This window comes from Myotis nattereri (genome assembly GCF_964212035.1).
Source record: "Myotis nattereri genome assembly, chromosome: 4".
In the NCBI taxonomy this organism is placed as follows: domain Eukaryota; kingdom Metazoa; phylum Chordata; class Mammalia; order Chiroptera; family Vespertilionidae; genus Myotis; species Myotis nattereri.
The window spans coordinates 33,257,896-33,282,620 of NC_138079.1; the positions used below are offsets into that span (position 1 = coordinate 33,257,896).

A 24,725-nucleotide genomic window follows, 5' to 3' on the forward strand; every position below is an offset into this window, starting at 1 on the left:
ATGGCTGGGTGTACTGTCCTGACCAAGCAATCTGCCAAACAGCATTGGTCTAAAAAAGTTGCTGCCCCGTCTCCCCAGGCCTTCCCTGCTCTTCAGGTACCCATATGCTACCCCGACTCTGTCACTCCGCGTACTATAATCATACTCAGAGAATGCTAGAATCAGACAATGACTATCATAGGTTCACTGCCCTGGGAGCAGAGTGTGAGACGGAGTTTTGTATTCAAGTGATTTATTCAGGAAGCATCTCAGAAAAGATGAGGGAAGAAAGCATAACAGAGTGTGGGGGGAGGGGGGAGAGTAGGGGGGCAGAAACTAAGCAAGGATATAGTCTCCCTTGAGACCAGCTTTACTCTGATCCTACAGGGATGTCCTGGAGCCCAGATTGCACCAAAGTATTGCTCCCACTTTAAAGCAAGGGTGGTCCTTCTTGTACTTTCAGGCTAGTCAGTCATTGGCAGAAGCTGGGGGTCAAGGCATGGCCTCCATACTAGTTGGTCCCTTTTATCTGAAGTGTTCTGTGGATGAGAGAAGCTGTGATTGGAGGGTGTACCAGCCTTGAATGGGAATTCTTCTCTGAAGTCCTGCTACTCTTACAATTAGGTCCTGAGCCTTCCCTTCAGAGAAGTCCTCTGGCTGCAGAAGATGCTGCCAAGGAGGCCCCCTGATCCTCACTCTGCTTTATATTGTTGTTTAATAGATAGAGCTTTGTCATCTCTCTTCAACAAATTAATGGCACTTAGCAAGAGCCACCCAATGTCAGTCTTTAAATATATTTTTATTGATTTCAGAGAGAAAGGGAGAGGGAGAGATAGAAACATCAATGATGAAAGAGAACCATTGATCAATTGCCTCCTGCACGCCCCCTACTGGGAATCAAGCCCACAACCCGGGCATGCTCCCTGACCAGGAATTGAACTGTGACCTCCTTCCTGATTCCTGAGTGGATGCTCAACCACTGAGCCACACCAGCCAGGCTCTTTTTTAAAATGGCTAATTTCACTGATAGTTTGAATCCTTCGGGATCTTAATATTTCTAGTTTGATGTTTGACCTCAAAGTAAATAATTACCTGTTTTTAAAAGATAGTATGGATTGGCAGGGGGGGTGGTGGTGGTGGTGGTGATGGTGATGGTGATTTCAGACTGGAGATTTGAGACCCAGGAGGAATGGCTCTAATTCGGAATTGAAAATGATAAGCTTTTCCTCTCTAAATATAATATGCACACATACTTACATAGCATATGCACATGCAAATGACACACTTCACTCTATTTCCTGTAGCCTTACATACACCAGGCCTGTCCTCTGCTTCTTCAAGTTTGCCATTGAGGATGCCCAAGTGTGTGACACTGTGGGGACTTTATTTTTTCTAGTGCATTACAGAAATTACCACAAACACAAGTGTGTCCTGCTGATGGATGCTCTTGGGAGACTGACATTCAACGTTCCCTTGTTTTGCAACAAGTACTTAGGATTGTGTTTGGGTTGTTTTCTACCAATTATTTCTACCTGGTGGGCCGACAGGCACAGTACACTGAAATAAAGCCAAGTCTTCTTGCTGGAGGAATCCTTACTTTGCACCAGGGACATCATCCACAGCTAAACTGTCCGTGGGAAACTCTGGTGTTGTTGGAAGCTGTCGCTCCATCTGGAGGGATGCTGTGCTATTTCTTACCTTTCTTCTATATCCTTTCTTACTTAAGAAAAGGTTCATCCTCCACATCTGCCCATTTCATCTTTCCACCATTCATACTACTATTCCATTATGATGACACTGTGTGCAGAATCATGCTTGCTTCCTTAATAAGGAGCTGAACAGTAAAGAGTGAGTTGAAAGGGCCTCGCACATGGTAATGTTCAATAAATGCACTCCGTGTTATTTTATCTTTCCTCTTTTCTCTTTTAAGTCCATCTCCTTGATCCCCTTATCTCCTCCGTGGGCTCTTTCTCAACTGCAACAATAATGCACCAATGAAAGGTGTGTGTCCTAGCAACACTCATAGCATTTATAAGGGAATTTCTCCTTTGTAACCCCTGCCTTAAGCTACGAGAACACCTGCAAAAAGTTAATATTAGCCCCCCAAAATATTTTTCCGTCATTTTCCTAAAAGACAGAATCCAAACTCTGCCTCCATTTAAAAATCAAAGTTCAAGCTCTGGAGATTATTTAGAATTACTTTATTTGGCAAAAAAATTAAATAAAAAATCCTACAAATAAATGAATTAAACCAATAATCAGGTAACTCAATAAGGGTTTTTTTAATGCTGAAAATTTGCCTACTTTAACATAAAACAACTTTTCACTAAATATGGCTATATGTTTTCTGAAAATTTGTGAACTTTAGATTTAGGAACTAAGCACGTAAAGATGTTGATGATAAATATGATAAACAACATGTTGAGAAATTACCTAAACCAATTTGATCATTCCTAATTATTAGGTACTTGTTGGTAACCTGGTTCAAAGAGATATGTAAGGACTAAAGTTCTACCCGCCCCCAAAGTCTGGCCACCAGCAAGAATGTTACAATGAAAGCAAATCTCAGGCCAAAATTTGCCAGCGCTACAAACACTAGAAAACACGTAGGCAAAAGAAAATGTGACAGTGGAATGTTAGTCAGTCTGAAAAAGGAAGGAAATTCCTACACATGCTGCAAATGGATGAACTGGAGGATCTCATGCTAAGTGAAATAAGTTAAGACAAATATGCATGATTCCACTTAAATGAGGTGCTTAAAGTAGTCAAAATCACAGAGACAGAAAGTAGAATGGTGATTGCAAGGGCTGAAGGGAGTGAATCATAGGAAGATAGTTTAGTGGATGCATAGTTTCAGTGTTGTAAGATGAAAAGGGTTCTGGAGATGTTTGGTGGTGATGGTAGCACAACATTATCAGTGTATTTAATACCCCCGAACTGCACACTTAAAAGTGCTTGGAGTGGTAAATTCCATGTGTGTCTTACCACAGTACAAAAAAATGGGGGAGAAAAAGGTCATTAACCTACTCTGTGAATTCAGTGATGTCCTCTCCTTAATCTTTCCAGCGCTCTGCAGGAAAGATTCACTCCAGGCTGATCCACCAATATTCTAGTCGTAAGATTCTACCAACCTTCTGATCAGATCAGACAGCAGACTCCTCCAAAAATGTCTAGACATGTAACTCATCGGAGTCCTTAGGTTTAGCGTCAAGCCATTCTCAACAGCATAGCCTCCTGGGATTGTTGGATTCTTATTTCCTGTTCATGCAAATGTGGAGTTAACTATGAAGTACTTTTTGCCAGTCTGTCTATTTTGAACCCCGCCAATAACATGAATGAAGAATCATTTATATCATCCTATACTAATTATTAACCCTTTTGATATATGGCCGGCTGGTGTAGCTCAGTGGTTGAGTGTTAATCTATAAACCAGGAGGTCTCGGTTCGATTCCCAGTCAGGGTCGCAGGCTCAATCCCAGTAGGGGGAGTGCAGGAGGCAGCTGATCAATGATTCTCTTATCATTGATGTTTCTATCTCTCTCGCCCTCTCTGACATCAATAATAATTTTTTTAAAAAATTAAAAAAACACAAATCTTTTGATATGGATCAGTGATAAATCTGGTCATTCTGGTTATCTTTATAAATACTAGCTAAACACCTCTATGGTATGAATTCCTTATTAATTATTTCAGCCATTAACCAAATGTCCTAGAGTAGGGACATTTATAACACTATTTCTCTACTTGCAGTTTCATAGTCCTATTACTGGATTGCCCTTCATAAACTCTTTTCAAATAACACATAGGTTATTATATCATGAAGCATTTTCAGGGTAGACAATGTCTACCTTCCCCAAATCTTTCCAACTAATGTATCCCCTTCACCCTTCTTAATTTCCCAGTTTTCTTATCCCCACCACCCCATCCTGACTTGTGAGTGTTTTAGGGAATGACTTCTATGTTAAACCCAATTTTATGTTCAGTTCAACACTATTCTATGCCCTGTGATTTCATTTAGACACTTAGGAAATAAATAGCCTGATTTTTTTTCTAGGAGGTAGGAATGGGAAAATATAAATATTTCACAGTAAAAATATTTGTTAGAAATTTCACTGTATATTCATTTTAAATTTACTATCTCCCGCTGCCCTAGGGGAATGGGCCCTAGTGCCTGGAAGGTCCTTGGTTGGTGAGCTCTGTGAGGTATAAAAGTCTAGAGGTAGAAATTAGAAAACTCCTAAATTTCTCTGTAGAAGGAAAAAAGAGAGATAGGAGAGATTGAAACAGCTGAGAAAGAAAGGGCCGGGAATGCCAAAACCAGGGTGGGCGTGCTGAGCCGAAACCTGTGGGGTGGGAAGGGCAACAAGAGGAGCCCAGTGATTGTGCGGCCAGGAGCAGACACCCAGGAAGGGCCAGCACGGTGATATTTTGAAGGATATATTGTGTGAGGTGATCCACAAAACTACAACGATGGCGATATCCTTGGTGTGGTTGGGTTTCTCGAGGAAATAGAGAAAAGAGCAGACTGAGAAGAACAGGAACAGCTGACCTCTGGGTTAAAGATGCATCTGATGCCTTAGAATCCAGCTCTGAGTATGAGGCGCTGAGATTTGGAACATTGTATAGGACAGTGGAGGAGATGGGGCCCTGTTCCATACACACCAGCCATATGGCAGCTGGCTATTCCTGTACCTTCAAAGTAGGTGCCAAAGCAGACGCACCATGAATCAATAGCAGGAGTTGCCTAGATTTGCCAGAGTCATAAGCACATATGATGGTTGGGTGCAGAACAGTGTTCCTTTAGTCATTTTGCAAGTAAACATTTAAAGTATTTGGTACCTTCAAATTTTATTTTTTCATTTTTCCCCCCTATCTTTTCAACTACCCAGTTCTATCTTCCAGGTCTATCACCAAAAGTACACAGAAGAAATAGTACAGGACACATATAACAAGAAGAAAAATCAGAAGAAGGCACAAGAAGGGTGGCCCAAAATGTAAATTACATGCTAATAGCCCAGAGAACAGTCAAGGCTTGGAAAGTGCTGTTTTAAAAGACAGACAGTATCTACTTATGATGCAAGGTTTCCAAACCATTTGCTCTTGATTGGAATTTAGCATGGTTAAATACATGGAAAGCATATTACCAAATTTCAGAGGGCTCAAAATAAAAACAGTAGCTAGCACTCCATATACCAGATCAAAATTTTTGAACTATTGGTAGATTTGTTTTGTTTTGAATATATTTTTTATTGATTTCAGAGAGGAAGGGAGAAGGAGAGAAACATCAATGATGAGAGAGAATCATGGATTTGCTGCCTCCTACCTACGCCCCTCCTGGGGATCAAGCTCACAACCTGAGCATGTGCCCTGACCGGGAATCTAACCATGACCCCCTGGTTCACAGGTCGATGCTCAACCACTGAGCCACGCCACACCAGCTGGGCTAGTTTTAGTTCACCAGACTCCTGCAAATTCACTCCTCTTAAGGACCATGGTTCTCAGCCTTGACCATGCATTGGGGTCACCTGAGGCCCCACTGAAAGAAATTCCGATGCGGTTCTAGAGGAAGACAATGGGGCATGAGTGTTTTCACAAGCTCTTCAGAAGTTTCCAGTGTGCTGCCAAGGTTGAGAACCATTGGTCTGAGGGCTCACTTTAGGTTGCTATATAAATGACAAATACCAGTCAATTTTAAATTTCTAACAACAAAACATTTTATAGTATGAGTATGTCTGTGCTAAAATTTTATTCAAAATTCTGTTTGAACTGAGTCTGCTGTGTTCTTATTTGCCAAATTCATTTGTCAGCCCTATCATTTCTCTGACTTCATAGGAAACAGGAGGCTAATTTACATCCCTTAATTAGTAGAAAGCATTAAGACTTTTTGTCTTGTCTTCTTTCAGGCCTGGTTGTAATACACCTTATACTTAAAAAAACTCATTTATTAACCATTAGAAGCACTGTAAGTCCAGCCAGTTCTTGGCTTTCACAAGCTGCCAGCATTTTTTTTCTCATGTTTTCCATGTTTCTTTCCCTTCAAGCAAAGGAAGATGAAAGCTCTCTTGGACTTTAAACCAGTCTGATGTCTTCCACTTCACTTTTCTGACTCCAGCTGGGAAAAAGTATCTGCTTCTAAAGCAGTGGTTCTCAACCGTGGCTGCACATTAGAATCACCTGGGAATCTTTTTAAATTCCTGATTTCTGGGCCTCCTCCTCTGGAAATTCTGTTTCTTTGTGATGGGGTGGGGCCACAACATGAGTAACAAAGAAACAGAATTTCTGGAAGAGGAGGCCCAGACATCAGGATTTTAAAAGGATTCCCAGGTGATTCTAATGTGCAGCCAAGGTTGAGAACCACTGTTCTCACGGATTGTGCGATTAGAATCGTCCACCTGGACAACCCAGCATGCTCTTCCCATTCGGGTCCATAACCAATCGCATCAGCAGAGTCCCCTTCGCCGTGTACTGTAACATACTCCCGGGCTGCGGGGAGTGGGGTGTGGACCTTTCGGGGCCCTCTGCCTACCACAGTGGTCTTGGGTGTCACCTGCCCTGCTGTCAGACCCCGCATCACTCCTGTGTTGCCGTGGAGCACATTCTCCAGTTGTTTTTCTGAGAAAGGATGCATGGAAAGAACATTTAAAACTTAGCATGTCTAAAAATATCTTTCGATCATGTATTTTCATTGCTCTGAGCCCAGAATTTATTGCCGCGAACGTGTCATCATTTACTTCAGGCGGCCTCCTGGCTCCCGGAATAAGCACTTGGGTTGACCTCCAGCCCCCAGCTCTTCCTCACTGCCACCTGCCAAGAGTGGAGGCAAGAACGCTACAGCGGTGCAACCGGCTGCGCACAGGTGGGCCCTTTGGCACCAGGTGGTAAGCGACTTGGGGGTGGTGTCCGAAGGGAAGACTCAGCCCCCGGGCATGGGAAGAGCCTTAGGCGGCGTGCAGGTGGGTCGTGCAGGTGGATCGTGGAGGTAGATTGTGGAATAGACCCAGCAGGTGGGCTGGGAGGCCACCGCGGCGCCAAGGGCCACTTCTGCCGCCCGAGGCTGGGAAGACGGGAGCGAACTTTCCCACGGGCCCGCCCGCCGGGCGCGGCCGCGCTGCTCGCGGGTCTGCGCGGGGTCAGGGCGGCGCCGCCCACGCGGGCTCAGGTCGAAGCGCAGACGCGGGAGAGCCGGCGGCGGGGAGGGACCGGCTCGACACCAGGCCGCGGGCCCGGCCGCCGGCGCCGCTCGAGCGCGTTGCGCGGGGTTTGGCTCCTGTCGCTTCCCGTCCCGCGGAACCGGCATCGCCGCCGCGGGAGCCCCGCGCTCCTCGCCGGGGCCGGGCCGCGGTCGCCGGGAGGGGCGCGGAACCGCGGCTCGGGCTCGGGACGCAGGTGAGGCCGGCGGCTCCGGGAGCGGCGGGCGGACGGCTCCCCGCGGGCACCGGCTCGGCCCGGCCCGGCGGCGCTGCCCGGAGGACGCGGAGGGCAAGGCTGGCTGCGCGGCCGCCAGGGAGGGGCGGCGGCCGGGCAACTTGCGCACCTGCGGCTCCGGGGCGGCGGCGGGGCGCGCCCCGGGCGAGGGTGGAATTACACGGCGCGGAAACGCGAGCCGGGCGGCGGGCTCGGGGCGGCGCTGCGGGTCGGAGCTGCCCGCGTCCCGTGCCTTCTCCGGGGAGCCGGGGCAGGTGGGCTCTGCACACCCCCTTCCTTTTGTCTGGTCCGGTCGGCGCGGGCGCCGCGGCTGCGAAGGCGGCCGCCCCGGGTCCGGGAGTGCAGACCCGACGCCGCGGTCCTGGGCGCCGAGATGCGGCGGGCGCAGGTGGGGAGAGGGCCGGGTGGGGTGGGGTGGGGGCTGCCGTGCCTTAATCAGCCCTGGCGGCTTACATCGCCGTCTCCTTTTAGAGATCACACTCCATGATTTTGTAGCATCTGATCGTTTTAAGTGCACCCGGAGAGCGTTCATTAGTTACCTTCAAAGGAGCGCTGAGCAGGTAGGTGGCTATTAAGTTGTCCCATTTTATAGACGGGACCGCGGAGGCACCAGGAAAGGTGATTATAACCCACCCGAGCGCGGGACTTGTCGTGAGAACTCGTCCGGCTGACAGCGGTCCTCAGCCCAGTCATCAGCCTCCAACCGGAGGTCGCGCTCAGAGTGCCTGCCCCACGTTTCTTTATCCCTTAATTTCTAAAAACCTTCCTTAAAACATGGAGCTGAGTCCTTCCAGACCCCTGACATAGTACCCCGAAAGGTGATACTTAAAAGGCCAGAATCATTTCAGTTGTTGACGGGTCGGGTCGCAGTAGGGACTAAATTGATTACGTCTTTCAGCTGGTAAGTCTTTAATCTCCTACGTTTTCCACTGAGACCCCAAGATAGCGATCATCAGAGCAGAGACCCCAAATGTTTGTTTAGTGAATAAGTAGAATGAAGGAGGCGAGTTGCTGGATATCCCTAACTATTGACCAGGTAGTTTTCTAAGTTTGGAGAATAGTCCCTTTAGTACTTTGAATGAAAGTTACCTTGTAATCGTGCATATTTTAGGGGGAATACAGTAAGTAGATCACCTATAATACTGAGACAGCACCGAGTTGGGGTGTATTTAATATAAAAGTTTGAACTTCCTGTAAATGTGAGTGTAAACCTTTATAATAATTTAGAACCGTAAAATTTGCCTCCACAGTATATATGTCTTGCCTGCAACACAGCTGGGTCAAAACGGCCTCATCAAAACACAGAATTGCTATTTTCAAAAAAGATGTTAACAGGTTGTGTGTGCAACAGATTTCCCTGATGACACCAATTACCAGATGCATTCATCTTTTTCATTTCTGGGTTGTTTGGAAATGTTATAACTGTATTACATGTGTATTGCATGTCATATATTGTGTCAGTCTGCTATAACAAGCAGTTAAGAAGATATTGACCTGGTCCCCTAAAATCAGCAAGGAGGTTTATGATAAACATGAAATCCTTTTCTGAGGGAGCAGTTAGAAGTAGGTAATTTTCTGTGCAGTCTGTAGCTTGAGAACAGGGGTACTACTGTGGCTACAAATATTCTACATTCCACTGCATAATAAAGAGAGGGGGTACTCGCCTTTTGATATTTAAATGTTAAAAAGTTCCACCATTTAGCAGCCAGATCCCTTTTAGGAATGGTAACTTTGAGAAAAATCAGATTTTGAGATACAGACTATTGAAGTGAAGTAAATTATCAGTTGACAAAAGAAGTTTCCCCTAGAATAGACCTTTCTAAGATGAGAAAGAAAAAATTTTTCTCCTCCTTATGTACTTAGTTTGTGTCCAGGTAATGGTCCATGCCCATCTCATCCCATCCGTGAATTAATTGTACCTTGCCTCTGACCCTCACTCTAGTCCCTGAACTTCTTGCATCTTTGATTGCTGTCTTTGGGCAGAGGAAAGTTCGCTCAGGAAGGAAAGAAGGCTCAGAGAAGCTATGAGGATATCTGTTTCATATATAACATAAATTTTCCCACTCGATTTGGAAATGTACTAGCTTATATTTAAGGTCTAGTCAAAATGTCCCTTTATCAAAGCCCCAATAATGCCCACATTAAAATATCTTTATTTGGCATTGTATACAATAAAGTGTAGAAAAAAAGGATCATATTGATGAAAACTGAGTATACTTGGTTAACAAGGTGTTTTGTTGCTGTCTTAGATTTTAGGAAATATTTGGGAAATGACATGAGTGGTAAGTCTCTTACAAAGCTAGCTGAGAATATTGGCGTGGTTACATTTTTTTTTTTAATCTTGCTACTTTTCTCTGTAGCCAAGAGAAATATAGGAGATTATTCTAATAATAGAAGTGTCCTCAAGTTCTGTAATTTCTTTACCTTATTAGTTCACTGATGGTTTAGTAGCCTGAAAACCTTAGAAGCAACTTCAAAAAAAATTTTTTAGGAATAAAACACTTTTAATGTATTTGTCATTAAATATGATTTTGAAAGTGACAATTTAAAGAGCGATTGAGAAGAGTCCCACATCCATCATGGGCTTGTGGTTCTATTATCAGAAACAGAACAGAAAAAGCACTGAGAATACGGAAAACAAGTGTGTGTTACACTACTGCACCTGCTTCCAGTCAGCAGCTTGAATAGCACCTTGACCAGGTGAGGCCCCGCCAGGCACACCCCCACCTCCCCTCCCCCTGCCCCCTCTCAGGCTCCCAGCGTGCTCACTGCTGCCCAGGGCGTCCCAGGAACTGTCAGAGGTGCCTTTGAAGGCTCCCTCCCACAGTCCTGGTGAAAGTGGCCTTTGGGGGGAGGGGGGTGGGTGGGCGTGGGGGGGTGGATAAGGGGATACACCTACTGGAGGTGGTTACAAAGCTGTTTTAGTTTGTAATTGACAAGGGCCACAGTAATGGGCCAGAGATCACAAACACCCCTGTCCACCTCACTCAAGGCCCAGCCTCACCTGACCTTTATTCAACCCAGACACCACCCAGGCCCTGTACTCAGGCGAGGGAGCAGGGCCCAGCCAAGCCCAGTCTCCTTCCTCAAACCGGGTGTCTTGGAACCCTTCCAGCTGAGTGCCAGCCCAGCTTGCACCTGCCCCCCAGGAGGCTTTCTTGGTTTCTTCCTGTTTTGGGGCCGTTTCGGTCCAGGTGGCCGCTGGGGAGAACAGCAGTTCAGTCGGGCAGTCGTCTGGGGACTCACCCCTCACTCCCTGGAGGTGCTGGCCTCGGGCTGGGCGTGTCTGCTGTGATAGGCCTCCAGCCCCCTGCAGCTCCCTGCTCCCCAGTCAGGAGGCCATCAGGAGGGCAGAGCCCCTGCCTGGTCCCAGCGGGCAGCTGTGCAGGATTTGCTGAGTTCCTCTGGGCACAGAGCAGCGTCCATGCCTGTGAGGCCTCAAGACAGGTGTGGGCGAGGCCAGCTACCTCTCTGACACCATGTGGTCAGACTGCCTCGGTCAAAACATTCTTTTAAAATTGCTGAGATAAGCATGAGTCTTATTGTGAATGAGAATTGCCAGGCCTATTTAAAAACTTGTTGAAAAAATTTATCCAGGGAGCCAGAATTGAATTATGGACACCAGTTATTCAGCATGCAGTGAGTAGTAGAAACTTGTGGGCCAATGATATGTCAGTCGGGGACTGTCTACTTACATTTTATTTCATAGGCAAAGAAATTAAAACTAAGGTAATTCTTTTGCCATATTCAGATCAAATTTTTGGTTTTAAGGTATAGCCTATTCTTTTCCAGGCCATTTGTCTTCTGATATATATATATATATGTGTGTGTATGTATATATATATATATATATGTATATATATATATATATATATATACATACACACACACACACACACACACACACACACACATATATATATATATTAGTAAGTTGTATAATAAATACTAATATAGCTATATCTGTTTGACTTAGAACTAGCTAAGGCTGTAGAGTCCTAAATAAAGTTTTCCCTGCTTTCGTCAGACATTACACATTTTGCTCACCAAACACCATACCCTTTCCCAACTTGCTGTGTAGCTTCTGTTATTTTCCTTGCTCAAGATGCCCATTGCTCTCCACTTTCGATGCTAAATCCTCTGTGTCCTTTAAAACCCAGATGGAATGGAGGTTACCGTTATCCTAAACTTGGTGTCTCTAATTTTCATTCATGTTTTTATATTTTGGCTATATATGCATGCATAGTAAACAAACTATAACATTATTGCACATACTTTAAAAAAATTTTGTAACTTAACTATGCTGTGTTATTCGCTATTGTGTGTATATTTCTGCAGGCTTTTCCTTAACATACTTTGAAATTTATATATATATATATATATATATATGTTATATATATATATATATATATATATATATGATAGCTTTAGTTATATTGCTGTATAGTATTACATTGTCAGTGAACAAAAAAGTATTTGACAAATCTCCTATTGATGAACACTTGGGTTGTTTCCCATTTTTCCCTACTACCATAAAAGGTTGCTAAAATGAACATTTCTATGTGATATAACATAAGGCACATACAAACCTAAAAGTAGGACTGCAAATCAGTAGATTCATGTTTCATTTTTACCAAATCTTGCCAAATAGCTTTCCACTTTCAATGTTATCTAAATCCTCTCTATCCTTTAAGACCCAGATGGACTGTCGTTTTCCCACTTGGTATTGTTAGACTTCTGCATTTTCCCCAATATGATTAGTGTGGGATACTTCTTTTCATTTTTATTTTCCTGATTTCTGGTGAAGTTGAACACATTTCTTATGATTGTTGGCCATTTTGGTTACCTCTTTTGGGAATTGTGCTTTCAAAGCAAATAAGGTCTACACATTGATATCTTAAATCTCTCATGTTTCTCCTCCCTCTTTTAAAAGCTTATTTTTGTTGACAAAAAAGTCATTTGTCATGTAAAATTCCCCATATTCTGTGTTTAGCTAGTTGTATCCTCACAGTATCATTTGACACGTTTCTCTAGTCTTCATAAAGTGGTTCTTGGATTTAATGCTTGATTCAGTTTGGTAAATTTTCTTAAGGATATAGATGGTGCTGAGTACTTCCAATTGCTTTACATCAGGAGGCACATGATGTTTGGTGGTTGTTGTGGGCTAATTGTATCCTCCCAAATTTACTTGTTGAAGAGTTAATTCCCACTTCTTCCGAATGTGACTGTATTTGGAGATTCCTTTAAAGAGGTGATTAAGTTAGAATGAGGGTGGTTGGGTGGGCCCTAATCCAATCCGATTGCTATCCTTATAAGTAGAGGAAATTTGGACTTGGTTGGAGTATTATCCCATATACCAAAAGGTTTTGGGTTTGAGTCCAGGTCAGGGCACAGATGGAAGGCAGCCAATCAATGTTTCTCTCTCACATGACGTGTTTTGTCTCTCTCTACTTCCTTCCCTCCTCCTCCTTCTCTCTCTTTCCTCCTCCTCTCTCTGTCCTCCTCCTCTCTCTAAAGTATATCCTCAAGTGAGGGTTTTTAAAAAAGAGAAAGACGTCAGGATGCATGCCTAGAGAGGAAAGTTCATGTGAGGACCCATGAGAAGGCAGCCATCTAAAACCTAGAAGAAATCAACCCAGAAGGCCCCTTGATCTCAGCTTTTTAGCCTTCAGAACTGTGAGAAAATGAATTTCTATGAGAAAATGAATTAAAGCCACCCAGTCTGTGGTACTTTGTTATTGTAACCCTATCTAGCAAACTATTATTATTTAGTTATGACATTAGGATTGATCTTTGAATGCAGGTGGTAGCTGCTTTATATCTCTATATATAAAACCCTAATGTGCAAGTAGACCAAGTGGCACAACAACCGAACAACTGGTTGCTATGACATGTGCTGACCACCAGGGGACGTGCATGGGAACACGGTGGGCGTCGGCAGCAGGCGGCAGAGTGCAGAACATGGTGGGTGTAGGCCCTAGTGGGATGGTAAAGCAGGTGAGTGGGGCACCAGACCAAGGCGGGGTGCCAGTTGCTGTCATAGGGGTGAGCCTCTGGTTGTCACTGAAAATTCTTTGCTCCTGTGTGCCGCGGTCCTGCCCGGCGCTTGCACCTGCTGCTGGTGCCCGGCGCCGGCCCTGATTGCTTGGTGTTGTCATTGGGTGCAAGCAGCGGCTGTCAGCCCTGATCGCCCCTGAGGGCTTCTCCACCTCCCCCTGCTCCTGTGGGGTGATCGGGGCAGCAGCTGCCACTTGCACCCACTGCTGGTGCCAGCCCCAATTGTTTTGCACTGTCAGTGGATGCAAGCAGGACCGGTGCCATCAGTCTGTGGGGAGCAGCAATGGGAGTGGGGCTGCTGGCAGAGAGGGGTCCGGGGGCTGCGGCAGTAGGGGCCAGGCAGGGGCACAGAGGATGGGCCAAGACTTGCCCCTGTGCCCACCACAGCCTTGTGGCCTACAGTTCCTTTCAAGGTGCATGAATTCGTGCACTGGGCCCCTAGTATTCATTATAAAATGCTCCCTTCTTTTATTCTAATGTTTTTAATATCAATGTTTTCCCCCAGAAATTAGGGGTTGAAAATGGTGATTATATTAATCATTCTATTTTATTAGCATGGTGAATCTATACTAAAAAATATTTTCTCACCAACTATTTGGTTACCCTGAAATAGTCTGTATAGCAAAGGTAAAATAGATACTCGATTTGATTTTCCCCCCTATTTATCCATTTTCAGATTCTGACATATCCAGATCACCTGAGAATTCTTAACTTGAAACTTTAGGAATTGAATTTATATTACCAGAGTGAGCCAAGGACCCTTAAACTGAGAAACTTATCTGAAAGGTATTCCTGTGCTGGTGATGTCCCTTGAGCACCTGGCAGATACAATATGAAACTGTTCTTCCCGGAGGGACAGGTCCTCAGACTAGGTCCCATCTTGTCTCAAGGCAAAGATGAGTTCATATTCCAAAATTACAAAACTTGGGGGGAAGTTAGTGCGAATTAATAGACATGATTGAGAGGAAATTTAGACCCCCAGAAAATTTAAGTGAAACCAGGGGTTAGTCTTGGATTCTCTTCTTTATCCATACTCACAAACGGATTTCTCTATTTTCGTGGATTTAGAGAACAATCAATCCCACATTTAAATATCTTGTTTCAACAGTCTTCAGAACTCCAGATTCTTGAATCCAGCTGTGTTAGTTCTACTTGAAAGTTGGACATGTGCCCTAGCCGGTTTGGCTCGATGGTTAGAGCATCAGCCTGCAGACTGAAAGGTCCCAGGTTCGATTCCGGTCAAGGGCAAGTTTCCGGTCAAGGGCACATGCCCAGGTTGTGGGCTCGATCCCCAGTGGGGGGTGTGCAGGAGGCAGCCAGTCAGTGATTCTCTCTCATCATTGATGTTTCTAACTCTCTCTCCCTCTTCCTTCCTCTCTAAAATCAATAAATATATATATATATTTTAAAAAAATTGTACATGCATCTCAAATTTATATCCGAAACTGGAATCTTGATTTGCCCCTCCTGTGTCACTTGAATCTTTCCACATATCAGTTGATGGCAACTCCATCCTTACAGTTGCTTATTTCAAAACTTTTAGAGCCATCTTTGATTGTTCTTTATCTTGGACCCCATATTCAATCCATCTGGAAATCCTTCAGTATATGTCCAGAACTTGACCATTATTTACCACCGCCACTGCCATCACCTGACCTGAGCCTTATCTTTTGGCTGGATTCCTGCAGCAATATTTTTCTGCAGGAAAATGGAGCTTGGTAGAAGGGTTAACTGATAGTTTTCATAATCATACTTCTGCTTTATACTCAGAGAATTTTAATTAAAACTAAAGCTACTAAGCCATTGAAAAGGTGCTACCTTTTCTCATTTTTCTTTTCTAACTTTCATTATGAGTAAGTAAGAGTTTACTAGGGAGGGGGCAGAATTTGTGGAAGCACATGGTATACTAGGACAAGCATTTTGATTCACATTTTGCGCCTTGGTGTCTTGGCAGTGGTGGCTGCGTTTTGGTGGGGTGGTGATGGGGATCTGTGTTCCACTTGGGGGAAGCCAAGTGTTGGTTTGTCGGCACCAGGTCCGTGGTGCCATTTATTTTTTATTATTATTATTTTTAAAAAATATATTTTATTGATTTTTTTTACAGAGAGGAAGGGAGAGGGATAGAGAGTCAGAAACATGATGAGAGAGAAACATCGATTCAGCTGCCTCCTGCATACTCCCTTTTGGGGATGTGCCTGCAACCAAGGCACATGCCCTTGACCAGAATCGAACCTGGGACCCTTTAGTCCGCAGGCCAACGCTCAACTGAGCCAAACTGGTTATGGCGCCATTTATTTTTAAATGACCAGTACACATCATGGCAGTTCCTGTGTTGAGCGTCTACCCCCTGGGGGTCATTGTGCATCATAGCTACTGGTCGGATGGACACTTAGCTTTTTATATTTATAGAAATGCAGGGTATTTGGTGTTGTGAAGGATTATATAGACTTGAGACACTGCTAAAAAGAGAGAGAGAGAGAGAGAGAGAGAGAGAGAGAGAGAGAGAGAGAGACAGACAGCAGGATATGTGTCTGCTAAGGCACATTCTCTGGAGCTTACAATTTAGAGGAAGAAACAGACGTACACATTAGTATAGTACTATGGTGGCACAGTGACATGAGGACTAAACAAAGGCTTAGGTAACAGATGAACTATCCAAAGGAGAGTTTTTTTTCAGGAAAGAGAGAAAATAATACAAGTACTAGGAGCTTTAAGTCCTTTTTGAGGGGGAGGGTGAACAATGATGGGATAAATAAGTAAAGTAAATAAACCCAAGTCTCTTAGCTTCCAGATTGGTGCTTGTTCTACGAGGAGATACCTACCTCTTTGTTGTCTCCATTATCTAGCAATCTTTTGCAGTAACCTAGTATAGCTGCCTCTACCCAACAAAAGCCTCTCTGTGTAACTACTCTTTTTCCCAGAGGAAAAAGGGAGTTTGAAGTCAGGCCAGAATGTTTATCTTTGCTGCCACTTTCTCATTGAATCTTTTCTTTATTATTGCTACTTGACCCATCAAAAAGAATATAACTATCCAATAAGATTATGGTAAGTTAGACAACTACTTATTATTAACTTTCAGTTAAGACCATGCTTTATGTCATATTAATGTATTCCACATAAAGGAATATATTTTAGCTCTTATATACCCTTCTGAGAAATCAGCCTGATAGGCATCTGGGGAAAGAAGGCTCTGTCTGACCTCAGGGTCAATTCTTAGATGTTTCCCTCTGAAAGCCCTGAGAATTTTGCCTACTCTCCTACCCACCTCTCTCCCCCTCGTATACTTTCATAATACAGGTATTTGTTATTCTTTGTGTTTACTGACAAAATAGTAGGTGCTATTACTAATTACTATTACTAGTAGTAGGTGCAAATATTTACTGAATGAAGAATATCTGTAGCCTCAAAATACAACTTAAAATTGATTTTTTAAAAATCACTTGATTTCATTTTCTTCTTGCTATTGTCTCTTCTTGGTCCAATAAAAGTTTATTGGCACTTCTATTTAAAATGTGTTTGTATATATCTTTACGTTGCTCAAAAATATCCCAGAATGGCTAAATGTATCCTTTGGAACAAAACTTGTAGAATCATTATATGGTGCTTTCTAAGATTTACATGTAAATACAAATATACACACACCTTTTAGAAAAGTATATTTCATCTTTGCTCAAACTATTAATTCTGTATGAAGTATCTTTTGCTTATATTTTCTCCCTAAGAAAGTAGTATGTAAAATGAATGGGTTCTCACACTATTACTTTTATTTATCTTTAGAATGTATTCCCTTTTTTTTTTTTAACCAAAGAATAGTGGCAGTTAAAATGGGCAAACTAAATCAAAATACAGAAGTTACAAAATGCCTGCATTTCTTCGATTATGATTATTTTATTTTACAATTCTTAAAGATATCACTTGGATTGAAAGACTGCAGTGAGCATTCAAGACCATGTGTCTGAAGATGTTTATGAGAGATAAAAAAAGGAAAAGGAAAAAATTTTTAAAGAATAAAGAGATGGTATTCAATTGTGTAGATTAAGAAGATGTAGGAGAAGGTAGGAAGTACCTGGCAGCTACAATAGCATCAAATTGTATTACCTTTTCTCCTTAAGGTTAAATATGCATGTCTAAGAGGTCAGCAAGCCCAGGGGAGGTAGAAGGAAGGTAGATGAGAGCTGATTAGATGATGATAAGGTAGTTTAAACCATTGAATACTTTCTTACCAACAAAAGTTGGGTGCTTTCCAAGAAAGATGTATCTGGATATGAATACCAAAGGGTACTATGCAAAATCATTTAACAATTAAAAAGCTGTTGAAGTTGACTTCACCATGTTCACACCCCAAAGTGTGTATTGGCGATTATTGAAGAAGATGGAGGTCTCTCTGTGTAACTCATGATTTAGACAGTTCTAGAGTTAATAAATTGGAGGCCTCAATTGCCATTTTAGTTACTGCAGCTACCAAGTCTAGACTTACAGAATTGACAGCTTAATCACCTGATCCAGTCTCCTCATTGTACATATAAAGTATCTAATACCCTTGACAAAGATTGAAAGCTAATGTGAGAGGGATCCTGAATTACAAGCCACCTTTTACTAAATAATACATGTTCTAGAAATATCTATTGAACTACATAAGGCATTTAAATTATACAGGAACCTAATAATATCTCTAAAAGCCTGTTTTAATTTCTGCTTAATATGAAGTTACTGTTTTGTTCCTAGTGTGTTCTTATATAGTTCACAAACAAATGTGGTGACTTTCTCTTGCTATGAAAACTCAGTCATTTGTATTTTTGCAGTATTCCACAAACTATTGATTGCAGTGTTATTAGTACTTCCTTCCTGTGGTCTGCTTGGATTTGGGCATGTTTTACTCCAGGTCTTCTGTGTTTATAACACATTTAAATAAAAAATATCCAGCATTAGCAGGGGGAGCTGACATGGTATTAGTTCTACAGAATAATCAATATTTGTGCAGCTGTTCCCAGCAGTTATTACATATGATGTTCTGTCCATGTGAACAATCACTGATCCTAAAGCCCACTTCTGCAAAACAGCTGTGGATTACTTCTGGGGTTGCTGTGTCCCTCAGAACAGTCATATTTTTCTTACTTTAACAATATGCTGTTTCTTTATATTACAAAAGGAGTATTCCTTCTCATTTCATGGAAACATAATGTACTGAGGTGATTGATTATGCACCAGTCTAATGGCCACAAATACAGAATGGTGCTTTTATGCTAAACACACACACACACACACACACACACACACACACACACGCGCGCGCACGCGCGCGCGCACAAGACAAAAAAACAAGGTATATACACATTTTAAATTTAAATACCCATAGCGTATGGTGCCGGGGTGTTTCTCAGCATCTAAAAGGGTTCAGGAATCTGGAGAAGGGGCTGTGTTTAAATTAATAAAGAGACTAGACATGAAATATAAATTTGGAAGGCATTTTGGGGAGCCAGAGGAGACCTAGCTTCAGTAACCAAGTTCTCTGAATCTCTGGACACCTAGGTTTTTATTAATACCAATTGCCCTAAAGCAAAGCAGATATACATATCAAAAGGTAAGGTTTGGCCCTAGCCGGTTTGGCTCAGTGGATAGAGCGTCGGCCTGCAGACTCAAGGGTCCCGGGTTTGATTCCGGTCAAGGTCCTGTACCTTGGTTGTGGGCACACCAAGTAGGGGGTGTGCAGAAGGCAGCTGATAGATGTTTCTCTCTCATCCATGTTTCTGACTCTCTGTCCCTCTCCCTTCCTCTCTGTAGAAAATCAATAAAATATATTTAAAAAAAAAAAAAGGTAAGGCTTGGTATACAGTAGGCATTGTCAGGTTTGGGAACTGCCTTGGCTGTCAGGCAGCAGGCAATAATATATGCAAATCTTTAGGTTTGGGGAAATGCTTTCAGCTATTCTGGCAGGCGATAATATGTATCTTCAGCCCTGCTGGAGCCCCAAGTTCCCTCAACCTTTTGATGAAACTTCTTGCATTTATGACATGCTGGAATTAGCCTCCAGCAGTATGGGTAGCATTTCTGCAGGCCATTTTCTCTCTGATTTTAGTAGTCTTCCCCCTACCCCAAATCCTGCCAGAAACCAGTAGACTTATTTAACCTTACAAATACAAGAAAGGTGCATATATTTTTTAAAATATTCAAAGTTCCTTAGATAGTTCTGTTCATTTTATTTTTACTACTATCATCATTGCAACAGTAAGGCTGCTGACAGTCTGTGTTTTTCTCTATAGCATCATTCCTTTATAAGAGCTAATGACTGGTTTGGTTGTACATTAAATAGGAAACTCATCTCACCAGCATTAAATGTGTTCCCAGTGATGTTTATTCATAGACCTCCTACTTTCACACTAACGCTCAGCAGACTTAAGGGCTCCAGATGTTGCATCATTTAGGTGTAGTAACATGGCATTGAGAGTCAAGGCTGACATTATCCCTTGTCTGTAGTGCAGTTTCATTAGTTTTTTCTTTAAAAAAGAAAAAAGAAGACCAAAATTTAGAAATATTATTTGCTCTGAAATGGTTTGAACTGGCTAAATCAGTTTAGTGTTTAATATTCTAATTAAATATGCATTGTTCCTTTCACATTTTTTACCAATTTTACCTCCCTTGGCTTTTTTTTTTTTTTGGTATAGCAAAGGTGGAGATTTATTGAAGAACAAGTACAGGCTCCCACATGGGGAGAGGGAAAGAGTCCCACAGAATGTACTTCCACGTGAGGAGTGGGAAAGTGTCCCCCCCCCCCTTGGCTTTTTATCTTGTATTTACCTTCCAATTTTTAAAGAAATGTACAGATAATTGATAAGGGAACTTCAGACTTTTTGGCCATTTTATTTTCTGATTTTTCTTTCTTGTTCATTTATAAATGACTTTTACCTTTTTTAAAAAAATACATTTTTATTGATTTCAGAGAGAAAGAGAAAGAGAGATAGAAAAGTAAATGATGAGAGAGAATCATTAATTGGCTGCCTCCTGCATGCCTCCCCACTGAAGATTGAGCCTGCAACCCAGGCATGTGCTCTGACCAGGAATCGAACCATGACCTCCTGGCTCATAGGTCCACGCTCAACTACAGAGCTGCACTGGTCGGGCATGACTTTTACCTTTTGAGAAATTATCAACTCAGTATTTTTCTCTTTTATACCAGAGCTTTTATTCTATGCCTTCTGTAACAGAAAAGATACACAATAAATAAAACAGCATTTTAATAATGTCAAAATTGAGAAGCTTAGGTTCTTTCGGTACTGTTATGGAGTGAGTTGTGCTGTGCCCCACCCCCTCACCACCAAATCCATATGTTGAAGCCCTAACCCCCATATTCTGATATTTGGAGATAGGCTCCTAAGGGGAGTCATTAAGTTAAAATGAAGTCATAAGGGTGGGATGCCAATCTAATAGGACAGTTGTCATTATAAGAAGAGGAAGAGGGCAGAAATGCACATGCACAGAGGAAAGGCCATGTGAAGACTCAGAGATGCAGCTGACTGACTACAAACTAGGAAGAGAGCCCTCACTAGAACCCCAAACTTTTGGCCCCTTGATCTCAGATTTCCAGCTTCCAGAGCTGTGAGAAAACAAGTTTCTGTTCTTTAAGCCACCCTGTGTGTGGTATTCTGTTACAGCAGGCCAAGTAAACTAATACAGGTATCATACTGACAAGATAGAAATTTTTCTTTAAGGAAACCAGTGTTGTCAAATTTCAAAGGAAAAGCTATTTTTAATTATCTCAATAGCCAAGACAAACGCAAACTTGCCCTTTTTAGTTAACAAAGATTAATAACTTTGAGCATATGTTAGTATTAGACATCAAAAATAACTATTTTTAATCAACAGAATTTATTTTTAGAGCAGTTTTAGCTTTCAAACATTGATCAGAGCCCTGGTCAGTTTGGCTCAGTAGATAGAGCGTCGGCCTGTGGACAGAAGTGTCCCAGGTTCGATCCAGTCAAGGGCACATGCCTGGGTTGTGGGCTTAGTCCAACATGCAGGAGGCAGGCAATCAATGATTCCCTCTCATCATTGATGTTTCTATCTTTCTCTTCCTCTCCCTTCCTCTCTGAAATCAATAAAAATATACTTTAAAAACAAATAAAAAACATTGATCAGAAATCTCCCATATAATCCCTCTTACACAGTTTTTCCTATTATTAACATCTTGTGTTAGTGTGATACATTTTTTACAATTGATGAATACAGGCTGGGGCAAACATAGGTTTACAGTTTGTATGGAAAATAATAGAATAATTAATAAAGAATACAAAAATAAACTGTTTCAGGTACTCACCTTATATTGATGTTTTATTTTAATCTAAAGTTCTTAGTTTACATTAGGGCTCAGTCTTTGTGTTGTATAGTTCTAGAACTTTTAGCAAATGTATAATGTCATTAATTCTCCACTATAGTAACTAAAATCCTCCTATGTTCAACCTATTGTCCCTCCCTGTCTCTCTACCCAAACAATTAGATGTTCATATATAAGGATGATGAAATTGCTGGAAAATACTAATTTAAAATTGTTTTTCTTTATTATTCTGATAGAAAAGTTAGAATATTCACATTCAAAGTTCTGAGAAATACAAAATTACAAATCTGTTGTCCTGATGATTTATAAGAACTTTAATATCGTAACTTGTGATCCAAAACTTGAATTTTTGCAGCTTGAGGTGTGAAGCTGCTTGCAGAGCATAACTTTGCCCTTTTGGGCTCCAGAAAGGCCAGCAGCCTCCCCCGGCTGATTGTACTGTTTGATAAATCGTACTCCTTGTATCATTGTTAAGTAATACTCCCTGTGCTAGGATTGTGTGATCCAAGACAGCCTTTTTGTTCTATGGGCCTGAGCTGAAACTAGGACTTGCCAAGAGAAGCATGAGACTGAATTCATTTATTATATATTTTCTAGAGGCCCAGTGCACGAATTCGTGCATGGGAAGGGTCCCTCGTCCTGGCCAGTGATCGGGGTGGCCGCCGGGGAAGGGACTACAGGAGGTTGGCTGTTAGGCCAGCTGGGGGGATGACTGCGGGAGATTGACAGCCATGGGAGGTTGGCTGTGGGAATGCACTGACCACCAGGGGGCAGCTCCTGCATTGAGCGTCTGCCCCCTGGTGGTCAGTGCGCATCATAGCTACTGTCTGGTCATCCGGTTGTCCAATTATAACAGTCGCTTAGGCTTTTATATATATAGATTGTACTCACCTTACAACCCAACTTGCTTGTTCACTGGGTTAGCCAACTACTGAGAGTCAAAATGCCCCCACCAATGAGAAATGGAGTTTATGGTCTTGTTGCCCCTAGCAACTCATCTCTTTGATCAACAGCTCCTAGCAACTTTTGCTTTTATAAACTCTGAGATGCCCCCTCCATTTTGGAACATATTCCCAGTTCATACTGAGAATATCAAGGACTTCATTTGCCAGTTTTCACATTGTTACCTAAATATACTCTCTTTAAAAAGGCATCTCCAGATTTTTGTTTACAGTCCCGATGTGAGAGGTTTACTTTATGTTACATTTTTCTGCCTTGGCCTATTCCCAACTGTTCAGGATTTGTATTCCAAAAGTCTTCATTCACATTTAACCATTTCTTTGGTGTGAATGGGCTGGGACTGCTTATGCACATATAAACTGATATTTGATTTATGTCACTTTCATAGTCAGAGAGCAGCAGGAACACATTCCTATATCTCCATTCTCCAATGTTTCCTTGGTGATAAGTAATCCCCTGTAGGAAGAGGAACACACACCTCTGATTTCTTGTCCCATTGCAGTTCCTTGACTTCCACCTATCATGACAAACTGACCTTGTGTCCAGGACCAGATGATGAAAGTTGTCCCTGTAGGCATTGCTCCATGTTGAGCATTCTTTATCCACTGTTTTCACACAGAGACAGGCATGGACATGGGGCACAGATGAGGGGTGTGGGGCATAGACACACACAAAAGGCTAACTAACATTACTGCAAGTTTTTACAGTAAGTACTGACTTTCATCAAAAGTTTTGTTTTGCATCTTTTAAGGTGGCCATGTGTTTTTTCTTTTAATAATTTTGGTTTGTGTGTGTGTGTGTGTGTGTGTGTGTGTTTGAGTGTTTGAACGAAACACCCTTGAATTTCTAGAAATGAATTTACATGGCCAAAATGTGTTATTCTTTTAATTTCTGATCAATTCTGTTGGCTAATATTTTACTTAGGATTTTACAATCTATGTTCATAAATATATTGGTGTGTAATTTTTTATACTCTCCTTGCCTAATTTTATATCTCCTTGTCTAATCAATACACAAGGTTATATTTGTGGAGTTAGTCTTCCTATTATATGTTCTGGGCCACAATTATATAAGTTACAAAGACTATTCATTTCTTAAAGGATAGATAAAATTTTCCAATTATATAATTTTTGCCTGGGCCTCTCTTTATTTTTCATGGGTTTTGAAGAAAATATTTCAATTCTATTTTAATTTTTAAGTTTTTTGGTTTATTTTTATTTTCTAATTTTAGATTAATTTTAATAGTTTATAATTTTGTCCACTATATTTCATTTATATCCATGAATTACAAAGAAGAGGTAAGCAAAATTGGAGACCCAGGAGTATGGAATTAGACCTCTGATATTTTATCAGAAAAAGTGGTAAATAGCAAAAGGTAAATGAAGGAATGAAAATTCTTCATGGAGGTTATAATTCCAGTAGCTGGCTTTATAGAAAATTCAGCCAATTTGTTATAAATATGTTTTTCCATAGAGACACATCTATTCTTAAATATTTTAAAGAATATGTAGCTAATGCTGTACAAAGGGTTTAGAAAATCAAGTTTAATGTGACAGTTTAGCATTCTAACATTAATTTATTTCCCCACAGATGAAAAGAAGTAAAGAAGTGATAACTGAAAATCACAATCAAGAAGAAATAAGTGTTCTTCGGTGTTGGAAATGTAGAAAATGTATTGCACGTTCTGGTTGTTTCATGAACTATCTTGAGAATCAAGTGACTAAGGTCAGTACCGCTAACTCTAGTTTTAGTTTCCTAGTTTAGGAATGGTGTGGCCACCCACACGGGCACACATTTCCCTCCACACCCGACTTAGCTTTACCTACTAAAAACATTTCAAAGTGCTATTCAAAAGGCATCCCACCTTCCCCAGTTACTTAATTTTACCTTTAGCTGCTCACATTAACATGACCTTAAAGTTTCAAGTGTAATATCACAGACATAAGTTAAGGTAATAATAGTCCATATTTTTATC

General features: G+C 41.8%; 1 protein-coding gene across 1 annotated transcript in view; it reads left to right on the top strand.

The window, feature by feature from the left end:
• The first annotated feature begins 7,266 nt into the window (after window positions 1-7,266).
• Window positions 7,267-24,725, top strand: part of RNF180 (ring finger protein 180) — a 93,808-nt gene continuing 76,349 nt past the window's right edge. The window contains exons 1-2 of the mRNA XM_081089107.1: window positions 7,267-7,365; window positions 24,341-24,475. Coding sequence (XP_080945233.1) covers window positions 24,341-24,475 — 135 coding nt within the window. The 5' untranslated portion in view covers window positions 7,267-7,365. The remainder of the gene's footprint in view (window positions 7,366-24,340; window positions 24,476-24,725) is intronic.